General features: G+C 33.2%; 1 protein-coding gene across 2 annotated transcripts in view; it reads right to left on the minus strand.

Annotated features, from left to right (window-relative positions):
• Positions 1-14276, minus strand: part of LOC129000855 (uncharacterized) — a 253328-nt gene that overhangs the window by 197556 nt on the left and 41496 nt on the right. For both annotated transcript variants that reach the window (XM_054427905.1, XM_054427904.1), the window contains exons 6-8: positions 5547-5586; positions 2125-2537; positions 1880-1913 (exon numbers count right to left, since the gene is read on the minus strand). In XM_054427905.1, coding sequence (XP_054283880.1) covers positions 1880-1913; positions 2125-2537; positions 5547-5586 — 487 coding nt within the window. The remainder of the gene's footprint in view (positions 1-1879; positions 1914-2124; positions 2538-5546; positions 5587-14276) is intronic.

The raw sequence follows: 14276 nt of genomic DNA on the forward strand, positions 1-14276 counted from the left end.
TAAAATAGGAGTATTTTGTATTACTATTTGATAATTAAATATAATTGCACATATACAACAGATTTTAGAAAACATAAATCGACATACAATTTAGTTATTGATGATATTCTTTAGTTTAATTTAAGCATAGGTTTAGCAAAACACAATAACTTAATTTACCTAAATATGCATATAAAATACAATGTGATGTGCAAGTTATGTTAAGTTAATCTAACACATATTAAGCAGTTAGAATTTATTCAAAGTAGCCTCCAAATTCATGCAAAACATCTATACATTGTAATTTTCATACTGTTTCCATGAAAACATATCAATAACATCATTTCATAGCTTAGACGCTTAAAAAAATCCAAAGCAGAGCAGGAGTTAATACAGCACGGTTATAGAATCTTTTTTTATAATCATTGACATAGTTTTAGAATAAATAATCAATGATAAAAGGTTATATTAAAATAAACCTGCCACATAGTTATGGAAAATAGTATATTTAATTTCTTTGTATCAGCTGTCTGAAATTGTAAAATATGCAGTTTAGCAGCACTGAGCTATCTCAGTGTTTAGCAGTTCTTCTTGTTTACATTTAAGTGTCAAAGCAAATGTAAACAAACATTGTTAGTGTTCTCATCGCAGTCATGGAGACCAATCAATATTTACTTTTAAAATGTTCACCTTAGAACTTTTAAAGCCAAAGGGGCAAAGCCTACGGTCAGTATCGAAATGTGAATAGTCCTATAATGGTCCTTGGTATGGTAGCTATATTTTTGTAACACTTTGGCCCAGTTGGTTCAGTAGTTTTTGCACCTATTAGTAATACACATACAGACAGACACCATTAGATTTTTATATAATAGTATAGAGTATAGATGTTTATGCCTACATTTCAGCCATCTTATTTTATTATTCAATAAGTAAGTATTTTTGCAGTTTTTACGTTTTTACACATTGAAATACATGACTGATAATTCAGTTTATTTTAGTCTTTTAAAGGCGTTTTACATTTGAGTCTTACATTAAAATAGCCCTACATTTTTCGTAGGCCTATGTTTTATCTTTGACTATCAATACAACTAGACATTCTATCCCCATGTTGAATTTGTAGCCAGCATTTTCATCAAAATCTACTGTATTCAATGGCCAATGGTATTATAAAGGCCAGTATTAAAATGCCGTCGCTAAATCGTCCTAATAATGGCAGAAGACCTACATTCCAGTTACATTACAATCATATCCTCCATCAAGAATACTTGGTATTAACAATCATAAATTAATTTCAGCACAGAAAGCTGAGTTTAACCGATGTTTATGCTGCACAGTTGAATTTAAATGTCACATTTCCTCTCCTGTTGTCATACAATACTCGTTTTTTAATAGGTACTGTTTTTTATACTTAAATACTTTAACCAATTGTAAGGGTGAAAAATGAATGTTTTCGTTGTAGGCTACAGTTGAATTTGAATGTTAAATCTCCTTCCTCTTTTTTATACTTTAATGCCCTTTTTGGATGTTAATATCAGATTCCAACTATTGTAATATTTTCCTGGTCAAAACTACCATAATGCACTTATCGAAGAGGTAAATTTGAATTATTATAATTTTAATCTTTAAAACCAGCATTAGTAAATAAATCTATTGACCTTTTTACATTTAGTTACTTATACAAATATCAAATCACGTTTGTTCCGCTCAACTGGCTTTCAGCTCTCTGAAAGCAACCCTAGTAATATCATAGCTACACCATCCCATTACCCTTTATAAGGATTGTTGACGAGCTAATGGGAGAAATTATGTGTCAGTTAACTCATGCCGTTTATTTTCAAAACGATGGTTTTCACAGTTCAATTAAACTTTGTCAACTTAAATTAAACAACAAAATTCTTACCTTCAAGCGATGTGTAGAGTTTGTCTGCAGAAATCTGAAAAAACGCACCATTAAGAAACACTTTAAACACATACAAGATGAATGACGTCAAGGTGTTTCAACGATGATATTCACCATAAAATTCGATCTACTAGTAAAGCTGGCAAGATTTTTTAAGTTTTCCTCGTGTTCAAGTGTAATATTACTAAGTATTAACTACCTAATCGAGGTCTGAAACCCGTTAATCCAAAAAACTAAGTCCTTACCTCATTCCAATGGCCATCCTTAGGCTTGTAGTCATAGTAGACCCAAGCATCAAATGGTGTTGTTGTCCCATAACTTATTCTTTTTGGTGTAATACTGTAAGAACACCATTCATCATTTTCCGATCTTCGACTTCCTACTACAGTCACCCAATTATTTTCATCAAAGTTGATTCTTTCAACAAATAATGTTTTGAAAAAATTATCTTTTGACGAACAATCAAACATTTTAATAGTTACAGCATGGGTTTTTCCTGCATCGGAGAACACCGAATAAAATGTCGAATCTTCCTGTTTTGAAGCTTTGTAGCATTCGAGAACCAACTTAGACGGTAATCTGTAGACTGCCACTAATGTCAGGGTGTTTTTATGAAGACCAACTTTGTATTCTTCATGTGCCGAAACCATTTCTTGAACTGTAAAAAGAATCATTGGGTTATAAGAAGCTAATAATGTGTTTAACATAAATTTCCTTGTAATTGTAACATTGATTCGAAAGTATGGCATGAACTAAAAGTTACAACTACAAGGAAACACAGCTGGGGTTTTATTCTACACTCACTGTGGATTCATATACAGTTTAAAATATGCATTCAAGATTCTCCGCCGCTGCCTCAATGAATGAATTTACTGTACTTATTTGTAGCACTTAAGGGGAATTGTTTGAAACACAGATATGCTTACTTGAACTAGGTATGCTTGTTAATACAACTATTGATTGGACCCAGCATCATTGTAAGCTTTGGGTTTGATATTGAAATTAACGTAATATGTAACTAGGTTTAATAAGAGAAAACAACTTTTGTACATAGTGACGTAGTGACTAAATATTTCCAGTTTTATAGATTCAAATATAATAATTAAGCTTTTTTAAAGGGAAGATTAAACATATTGTATCATATTCTGTTTGTACATATATATATATACAAATTTAAATGCAAGAAAAATCTCATAATATTCTAAACGAAAAAAAAGGTTGTTTGTGTGTCACATATTACATAACGTGAAAAAATTGGACTGATTTCAAACATCTAAAACCATCAGGTTTATATTGGATTGTGTAAGTTATTTAATGATAAAAAACAATATTACATAAAACCCTGTTTTAATACCAACTAGATAACCTGTTGCTCGAAATCGAGCAAAAATGCAACTTGTAATAAAATAATGAAGAAGAAAAAACATATTCAGAAAAACCTCAATCATAGAGTCACTCTAAAGTAATTCCTGTGACTGATTATAGAAATATGAAAAATATTATGTTGTACAAAATTATAAAATCAATCTACGGTACAATAATATTTAAATAGAGATCCGTTCTCATACTGCTTTTGTTATCTCTTATGTACTGTAGGCGGGTGCCTTCTATAAGAACTTAGATGTCAACCACACACTGTAAAGTGAGCTTTTCTGACCTAACGTAGCAAACTAAATCCCTCTCTTGGCGCCAACCAGTACGACACGTACTAAAGCATAGTTAAATTATTTCTACGATATGTTCTGTTTTAGGCATGTTTGAATTAGGTGCCCCAACCAAAGTCTCCGGTTGGGAACATAAGAGTGGATTTAAACGCATCTAGAACGGATTCATGTTAAACACTATTAGTGTTTGAAAATAAAAAAAGATTTATTTGACCAGGTGGTGCTCTGTTTTCAGCTTAAAAATAGCTGCGACATATATACAGGTAGCATCATTGTAGCGAGGGAAGTCACTTTTTTTGTCTCTTACCATGCACATAAGAATCTAACTCCTCTCAGCTCTCGTCTCTGCAATTTTCTGCCACAGTTTTTAAAATTGGGCAAATGGGTTGGCATTGTTTAACCCTATTTCCCGCATATTTTTTTCATTAAATTTTTTGTTTGAATTGTTTTACATGCGCTGTTGGGTTCCAACGTCGAACTTATAGATCTGTGCGTATTTAGGATTATGACCTTCTTGAAGAATTAGATTACCTACTCGGTGGTAAAACGTGTCATGGATCTTAAAATTTTAGATCCCCTGTGTGACCCTCTCGTCAAAATGAGCTTTAGAGCTGACCATGGCAAAGGCGGAATTGAATTGACGAATTTTATCCAGATAATTTATGGATCCAAGCCTCACAGCTCTGTTTTTTTTTTCAGATTCGGAGTTTACAATAAGTTCCTGAAAGTATGATGAATTTTGCAAATGAGGTAAACGAACCTTTCATTTATGGCAACAAAGAGTAAAAATTTAACTGTCTCATCCAGTCTTTTCTTGCTTAAAATGTAAGCCACCACAATGTAAAAATTTAACGTTCATTTGTCGGAGATTGGATGTATCACCACGGAGCAGTTCTGCCACTCTGTATCCGTCAAATTGGGATGTTGATGCAAGCGGACACGTTTGGGTTCCCTCCAGCCACTCGCAGTTCTTCATCTTACTGATTCTTGCTGTTTTACTTTTGATCTGTTCAAAGTTACTAGCTATTTCAAGACATTGGTTAAAAAACTTTATTTTAATGAATTTCCATTAATTTTGACAACAACTTTCCATCATAAAGTCCTGAAATAAACCGCTGACGCAAGTGGACGTCAGTTGTCGACGTGTAACATTTTGGTCATTTGCAATCACATTTGCTCGCTAAGTTTATTAGGTCTTTGGCAAAACTACCAACGGATTCCCAAGGTTTCTGGACTTGTTTAGAAAACTTGTGTTGCTCCACGATAATACTACCCTTAGGCTTAAGTAATATTTGTAAAATTTCACACAATCCATTATAACTTTTATCTTCTGCATTAGATGGGCTTAGGCTAATCCTTAGATCTTGGAATACTTAAGGTGTTAAAAAAATTATCAGATACTGCTTTTTCTTTACTTCTGATTTGATCACATTTAAGTCAAATAAATTGTCTATTCTTACCAATTATGTGCGCCAGGTCTCATTGTCTTCATAAAATTTATCAAAATTAGAACAAAACATAGGTTTATTCGGTATCACTGTACGTTCCTCCTCTAGTTCCTGGTGTCTACGACCGTTCTTCCTCATCCTCGTCGCCATTGTAAGTTATTTAAAGATAAAATAAAACCAACATTACATAAAGCCTGTTTTAATACCAATTCCAAACACTCCTAACAAAAACAAACAAATACGTCAGCTGATACATATTAAAACTAGTTGTCTATTTAAAGACAGTACAGACTGAATAGCTCGCAAATCGTCGGTGACGAAGGCTTACAAGTTGAAAAGATCCCTCTTCCCCTACTAAACAGAGACAGGCGTGGCAGTCCGTTACGTCATCATTTTGGAACCTCTTGATATCCATTTTACCATTATACGTTAGATATTTATTTTTGTCTCCATCAAACCGCATTCACCATGGAAAGGTTAAGAACATACAGCCTAGTAAAATTGTATACATATATTAAAAACAACACACACTTAATATTTTTCTTTCCAACTTACCTTTTAGAAATGGGCAGGTATTAGGAGTCTCGTTAGGGATCTAAAACAAATGCATTAAATTTAGAAACATTTTGCATTTTAATTATTTTGTGCCCTTTGTCAATAAATAAGGTATCAGGCATCAGGTTTTGATATGTGTACATCGGTTACCTGGTGATCGTTTAGTTAAGTATCGTTTACTATGTAATCCTGAACTAATTTTATTTACAAGGTATTAAGAGTAGGGGTATGGCAGTAATAAAACTGTGCTAGATTCATATTTTTTAACAAATGCTAATATTTTATTAAAAAATTATAGGTCATGTGCTTTGCACACAAAATGGGTCTTATACAGTGTTGAAAATGACTGTCTCTAGATGATTATTTATATGTTAATTTAATTCATCAGATGTTTTATTTGTTTCCATTTTGCAATTATTAGTGTTTTCCTTTTGATTGATTGTTAGAGTTGGTCTTGAATAGTTATGTCTGATTAAAATTGAAGTTCTTTTTGTACTATGTTTTCTTGAGATTATTTAAAAAGTATACCCCTTTTAGAAGAATCAGTATCGCGTTTTAACATTTGGCGACCGTGACAGGATAGTATGATGAGTGAAACTGATGTTAGAGAATTTAATAAGAACAAGAAACATAGAACTGTTGTTAGGGCAAACTTTTCAAGACTAGTGAACCATTTAAAGGATGAACTTACACAGGAAACGGTTCACTTAGATGAATTAAAAGGTAGGCTTCAAACTGTAAGTATGATTTATGAAGAGTTAAAGAATTTAGACACAAAGATATCTGACCATTTATTTCAATTTGAGGAAAGTGAAGCAATTCTTGAAGAAGAAGTGTCTAAAGCTTATAGTTATTTGGAAACCTACAATCAAGTAAATGTTTTGGTACAAAGTAAGTTGAATGATTCTAGAGATTACGATTTGGTCAGTAGTAATTCAGCTAAGAGTGGAAGTTCAAATCTAAAGACTAAGCTTAGACTTCCCAAGATTGAACTAGTACAATTTAGTGGGAATCTTAAAGAATGGCTTCCTTTTTGGGGAATTTTTAAGAGGATAGATGAAGATCCCTCTATTGATGATGTTGATAAGTTCCACTATTTAGTTCAGGCCACTATTCCAAATTCTAAAGCGAGACAAATTGTAGATAGCTATCCTGCTACATCAGAGAATTATAGAGATGCTATTCAGAGTTTAAAAAGTCGTTTTGGAAGGGATGATCTTTTGATAGAAGTCTATGTTCGAGAACTTTTAAAGCTGCTACTCAATAACTTGAGACAAAAGGTAGTGATTTCGACTTTATTTGACAAATTAGAATGTCAAATCAGAGCTCTTGACACATTAGGAGTAACTACTGATAAATGTGCGGCTATTCTTTACCCATTAGTTGAGTCGTGTTTGCCAGAGGATCTTTTAAGGGCGTGGCAACGTCATCCCGACTTTGATCCAGAAGCTGATTTGAAGAATAGACTCGATGCGCTTTTGAAGTTTCTGCGAATTGAAGTGACAAATGAGGAAAGAATTTCACTTGCTACCTCAGGTTTTGGGGACTCCAAAAGGTTGGTAAACCCCCTATGAAATGTATTTTTTGTGGTGAAAAACATTTGACAGAAAATTGTAAGAGTTGTAGTAATCTGACACATTTAGAAACGGTAAACCTATTGTCAAGTAACAGATGTTGTTATCGTTGCACAAAGTATGGCCATGTTAGTAAGAAGTGTCATGTTCGACTAAACTGTTCTCTTTGCAATGGTCGACATGCAACAGTAATGTGTAACAAGTCTCAAGATAAATCTAATGTAAATTATGTTAATGATAACACTTTAGTACGTTGTGAAAGTAATTTAGCTAATAATGCACACTCTGAAGTATTTTTACAAACTGTACGTGTGAATATTAGAGGAAGTAATAAAGAACGAGCAGCACGTGTCATTTTTGACTCTGGTTCTCAAAGGTCCTACATTTTGAAGAAAACTGCAGAAGAAATGGGGTATGTATCATTTGGAAAGGAAACCCTTAATCATGCATTGTTTGGTGGATCAGTAACAAATGCTGTTGAACACAATCGACATAAAGTAAGGTTAAGTGATTTGGGTAACAATTACTATTGCAACTTTGAGGTATTAGATCAAGATGTGATATGTAATAATATTTCAGAAATCAAAGCGGGCCCTTGGATAAACGAATTACAGTCTTTTGGTTTTAATGTTTCTGACACTGTAGAAGGGCCAATTGAAGTTTTGATTGGATCTGATATTGGTGGAAAGTTGTTTACAGGGAAACGTCATGTTTTGACATATGATTTAGTTGCAATGGAAACCTTACTTGGTTGGGTGTTAATGGGGAAAGGAAAAGTAAAAGGAGTGACATGTAGATCAAGTGTAATGACTATAACATCTTTGTTAACACCTATTTCTGACAAGTGTAGTGTAGACATTCCTAATATAGAGGATCCTGTAACTGTCAAGATGGAATCCGAAAATAATAAGATTTGTGAATGTGATGAAGACGCTTTTGGATATGAATTTAAAAAGTCTGTATCATCAAGTATAGCAATTTTGAACTCAGAAAGTTCAAACAAAAAAGAAGTAGAAGAAGTGCAAGATAAAGAAAGTTCAAATGGAAAAGTTGTAAATAAAGTTAAATTTAGAAAACGAGGAAACCAAATTAAGTTACCAAAAAGACTGAACTTTTAATATGATAATATGTGTTTTGAGTCTTTAAATAATGGAAACTTAAGACTCAAAAGGTGGGAGTATTTTGAAAATGACTGTCTCTAGATGATTATTTATATGTTAATTAATTTCATCAGATGTTTTATTTGTTTACATTTTGCAATTATTAGTGTTTTCCTTTTGATTGATTGTTAGAAATGGTCTTGAATAGTTATGTCTGATTAAAATTGAAGTTCCTTTTGTACTATGTTTTCTTGAGATTATTTAAAAAGTATACCCCTTTAGAAGAATCAGTATCGCGTTTCAACATACAGGCTGTCAATATAAGTACCGTAACACATAAAACATATTTTTACTCATTAATCTCCTCGTTGTTTCATCTCCCTAATAAAATAATTCCAAACGAAATGCAAGGCATTTTATCGACAAGGAAGAGAGCATCGCCAGGATTCATTAACATAAAATTTACTAGATTATTATAGTTATTTATTTGAGTGTATGTGACTTTATATAAATGTTCGTGAGATTTAGACTATATATATCCACAAATACCTGAGCAGAATTGGTATTGATCGAATACACATAAACAAATTACGTTGTGTGGCCCGAATCCTATACTAATAGCATTAACATATCGTTTAGACAGTTCCATTTAAGCAATATAAAATTATGTTTATTTTTGGGCTAGTAACATAATTTGTTTATGTTTATGATCTATACTGGGTCTGATCAAGCATCTGTGATACATTCGTTCGTTTAAAATTACTGTCAGTTATTACTAACGCAAATAATTTAATGTTTCCTTGTTTAAAAAAGGTGTAGGCTTTAAGCAAACATAGCCTCATCAATACAAGGATGCTGCGAGACAAAAATGGCAACACCGCAGTGCAGGCCTACTGAGACAGCTGTAGCATCAATATACGAATATATATTAATATATATTTCGTATATTTTGAAATCAATTATTGATATGTTGAAAGAAGACCCGCATCATGCATTTGGAACTCAATATATCTGTTTGAGTTTTAAAAATCCCAGTTTGTCAAACATAACACATAAAACTCTAGTAAAAAATACAGGCATAGTTGGACCTAGCTTGATTGTATTATCTTCTCCCGGAAATGCTAACATCGTTGCTTTTAAAAGTTAAATGCCATTTGCGATGAAACTGACATTATCGGATGAAGATGAAGAATGTAGTTTTGGAAACGTAGTGAAGAAAATAGAAATAGAAACTAAAAATAGAAACTAGAAATAGAAACTAGAAATAGAATATAGAAATAGAAAATAGAAAATAGAAAATAGAAACTGCATCACGCACAGTTAACAGAGACAGCTATGAAACCAAATTAAATTATGATAGCCTTGAATCTTGAATCTAATATGAGCAAGACATTGTCGTCATTTTTAAAAGAGTTTAGTATAACCATAGACTAATAAGGGAGTATGTTTTATCTATGGTATAACTCACTGGTCTACCTTCCTTGATGATAGGTAACAGTTCTACTTCTATATTGACTAAACAAAACACCACACTTCAAATGGCATTATCATTACTGCTAAATAAGAAGAAACTGATCAATTAACCACACTTGGATTTCTTTGTGCCATCACTAGCATCCTTCAGACGTGATGTCCAGAGGCTGCTCTACTGACACCTCTCCGCTCTCTATCAGTGTTGGTTATTTGGTGGTGCCTCTAAAGGGCCACATGCTGGGTGCCGGGAAGTGCTGATTCGTGTCAAGTGATGGGATTTGTGCTCTTGGAGTTCCTTGGTGGTGCCTTTAGAGGGCCACACGCTCAACAGTGTTAAGTGATGAAATTTCTTGTTGTCAGCATTCTATCAAAAGGTTTTTCTCCCTCCAGATCCATCCTTTTGTTATATAGTTTTGTTTTTATGTTACGTTAGCTTTTTCACAGTTTATTATATTGTTATCTATTGCCATAGTCTATTATTGTTATGTATAGTAAATTTACTAATGTTAATTATTCACAATGTTGTCATTTTGATGATTACTGATTGTTATTGATGTTAATTATTCACACTTATTGTTATTGTAGGTAATTATTTACACTGTTTCTTGTTATTGACATCGATGTTTATTATTCACACTTGGTCTTGTTATTGTTATTGATGTTAATTATTTACACTGTTTCTTGTTATTGTTATTGATGTTAATTATTTACACTGTTTCTTGTTAATGTTACTTTTTTTCACAATGTTGTAACTGTTGCAAGGATCGTGACGTAGGAAGTGATGAAGGAAGTAGTAAAGGCAAGCTGTCCGGAGTGTGGGAACTGTTTATGACAATAAGATTAGGGTATCTGCAATCCTAAAATACAATGGGAAGGGAGGGAAACAGGTCCGTGACGTAGGAAGTGATGAAGGAAGTAGTAAAGGCAAGCTGTCCGGAGTGTGGTAACTGTTTATAACGATAAGATTAGGGTATCTGCAATACTAAAATGGTATAGGAAGGGAGGGAAACAGGTCTGCAACGTATGAAGTGGTGAAGGAAGTAGTCAAGGCGAGCAGTGTGGAGTTTGGGAATGGATTTATGTATCTGCAATACTAAGACTGCTTTCAGAGTAAACTAATGATTTTCCCCGAGCAAAGCTCGGTCCCCAGGTACTAAATAAATAAACTACACAAATTTGGTATACAGTGAGGCTCGGCGGCTTAAAGCATCAGCGGCTGCTGCAGCTAGTAAAAAACCAATGTTAAGAGGCTTAAGAGACTGCAAAGATGGACTTGTACAAGCTGTAGGTGACAATTTCGATACATCTTTATCTACACAGAATTGCTTACGCCAAACCCACAGCATGGCTCTACTTATAACTCAAGTTGAAACCTCAAGCGACAACTCTAATGCCAATCTAGATATACCAAAGATAAGTAATAAACGTATGAAGGACACTCTAAGCAACCCTGTAAACATCTATAGATATAATGGTCCCAAAAAACCTCCAATGCAAAAATCTGCAAGCTGGGAAATTGCCTTGCAAAATATTTTGTAAATACTATGGCAAAGAGCATCTGAACCACCAAACTATATTTAAAAAATGGGCTGCTTCCGGAAGAAGAAATTCCTTACAATGAAATTAGGTCTTTGACAGTATTTACATGGTTTCCCAGTTATATGTAACGAGGTGTTAGCCCGTCCTACGTACGGGAATTCAGTAGTCAGTTAAAACCGTGTACAATTCAGATCAGCTAGTTTACACATAAAGACAAAGTTTCTTGCAGTTTTAATGTGAAAAATCATCTTGTAAACAAATGTTGTGTGACCAAATATGTTTTTATTCCATCACAATATATATCTGATACGGCCTATACGATATACATTTTAAATCCGATAATTTTACAATAAAACAGCAATTCTGCAATTTTTACGATGTGAAAAGCGTTTAAGTGAGGCAGCCGATTCGCACAAACGCACACTGATTATAAGTAGCCTAGTCTAGTCACAGAATAGTAGTATGTTTTCTGTGCTACAGTAGAGAGAGTAATAGGGTAATATGTTTGATCTATGGTAATAGTCAATTGAGAAGTCTATAGACCTAGTCAACGATACTACCATACTACCTTCCATAGCATAACTGCCTCTTTATTAATTATTATCACCACAATACAACTACTATACACAATTTCCAGTAGGTCTGAATATAAACGACCTAAAATAAAACGATAATATCCAATAAAATTCACAGTACACATAATTTAACTTTGGTGTCCTAACATCAAAACTAATCGTACACCTATCAAGCTTAATTATTTACAAGTGCACCAACTACAGAGGTATTTCTCTCCTCAACTGCACCTACAAAATACTATCAAAGATTTTACAAAAAAGATTGGAGGAGTATACATCAAATATAATAGGTGAACATCAAGCAGGCTTCACAAGAGGTAGATCAACTACCGATCAAATATTCATCAGACTGGGACGGGTGGCGTCGTCCTGTAATCCAGCTACTAGGAGGTCACGAATTGTGGATATTTATAGGGATGCACTGTGGATGCGATGCTCCCTGGTGTGGATTAACGTCCGCACTAGTGAGTACTACGACTATCCGCAGTACTATCCTGATAATTAGACCAATTCGTAAATTACAAGGAAAAATGTGGTTCGGATTCCACTATAAACTGTAGGTCCCTTAGTTGCCATTAGCTGTATGGGCTATTAATTAACAGCTGTGTCTAAGGAACATGTCGGCCTTAGTCACTAACAAGACTACAAGATCGCGCCACTCATCCTACACTCATCCTTCACTCATATTTGGGTTAAAATACGCACATAGTGGCGTCCCCATCTTATATAATTGATATACTGATATTGATATCCTCAATTTCACTGCATTAATTGCTAAATAAATAAGTGTAAACAAATAAAAGTAAAAACAATAACAGTTTGTTTTGGACAGCTGTTTGGTTCAAATAACATTCATTTGAATCAAAACTGGTCACATGTATCTGTAATATAAAAAGTAAACACGCTAGTAAAGCTAATGATGTAATTGTCAATGTTTATTATCCATACCGTTATCAGTTCTATCCTTGATAATTACCCACCCTCATTGAATAAATGTACATCGTACTTTCCCATATTAGTTAATTTAAACTGCAATATAATCATAGTTAAAATAAAAGCGATATTTTCACGTTTGGGGGCGCTGATATAGGCACCCCCAAACGTAACCACAACTGAACGATTTCACGATTTCATAAAAGGATGGTTTGTCTAATTGCAGTATCCTAGGTCAATGTTGACGTTGTGTTCAATCTATGTCATCCATCTTTGTATAAAACCCGGCTAAGGTTGAGGTGGTAATTTAAAATCGTGATTCCTGATTATTCTTGATCTTCTTTTTGTGACATCAATATTTGCGGGCCTAATCCAAACAATGTTAAGCAGACAAACATAATTGTAAACAAAAAGCTACCATGAAGAATTAAAACATGTAAACATTGTTATTTTTCTAATCTTTCCTTGAAAAGTGGAGCAGTAAAATAATTTGCATTTACCTTTTTTTATTTAAGACTCGTGTAAGCCTCGATGTGTACTGTGGTTTAATTAATTTTGGTGTAAACTATTTTAAACTGTGGTCTAATTATCCCTCATAGTTCCATAGTTTATAATTTAATCAGCTGTTAGTTAAAACAAATTATATTGCTCTAAAACAAATCGAAGATTACAAAGATTGCTTTAAAAATAATTCGAACATCCTACTATGTATATTTAATTAATCTGTTATCCTCTTACAGAAGAATTAAACGTATCAATGATTAGCATTACACATAGTATAAATAAGTCAACCCTAAGTATGTCTTTACATTTTTATCCAAATGCCGAAATTGTGACACAAAAGCTGAATTTTTACAGCTGTTATGTTAAACAAATTATGTTATGCCAAAAGCTAGTTTAAAATCTTAGCGTCGGCTGCTAGACTTTTTAAAAATTAAAACACAATTTCTAAAAAACTGGGACCCTAAACTAAAATTATGGCTTCGACATTCCCTAGTTCTCAAAATGATCTTTCTTTCAACACAAAAATCATGAAAATCCGTCGAGTGGTTGATTCAGAATCGTGAAATAAAAAAACACACTTTCGTTTCAATATTATAGATAACTTCATTATTTACATAACTTAAATATAAATCCGTAACTGTACCAGCATTTTTCTTTTTTTTATCACACCAATAAGTTCTTTAATAGTTGCTTAAAATAAACCGGGAGATTCTCGCTGTACTTGCAGATTTGGGCAATACGAGAATGCGCAGTGCAATTGGTTAGTGGCGAGTGTGATGTGGGGGTGGGCGGTCTTTGAAGGCACTAATAACAATTATTTTTAACAAAGGTTACTTGCACAAATGTATATTGCATAATATAACTCTTTTTTTTAGAATGAATTTATTATGTCATAGGTATTGACACGAAATTACAACTATATATTAATAATAACTTAAATTGTTAAAACCGTGAGTTTAAAAAAAAATTGTGTTGACATCATTTCTGTGTAGATTTTGACGCTCTATATTTTATCTCTCTACATAAATATCT

Source organism: Macrosteles quadrilineatus, unplaced genomic scaffold (genome assembly GCF_028750875.1).
Source record: "Macrosteles quadrilineatus isolate MER2022 unplaced genomic scaffold, UCM_ALF_1.0 Scaffold_8__2_contigs__length_117827958, whole genome shotgun sequence".
Taxonomy (NCBI): Eukaryota; Metazoa; Arthropoda; class Insecta; order Hemiptera; family Cicadellidae; genus Macrosteles; species Macrosteles quadrilineatus.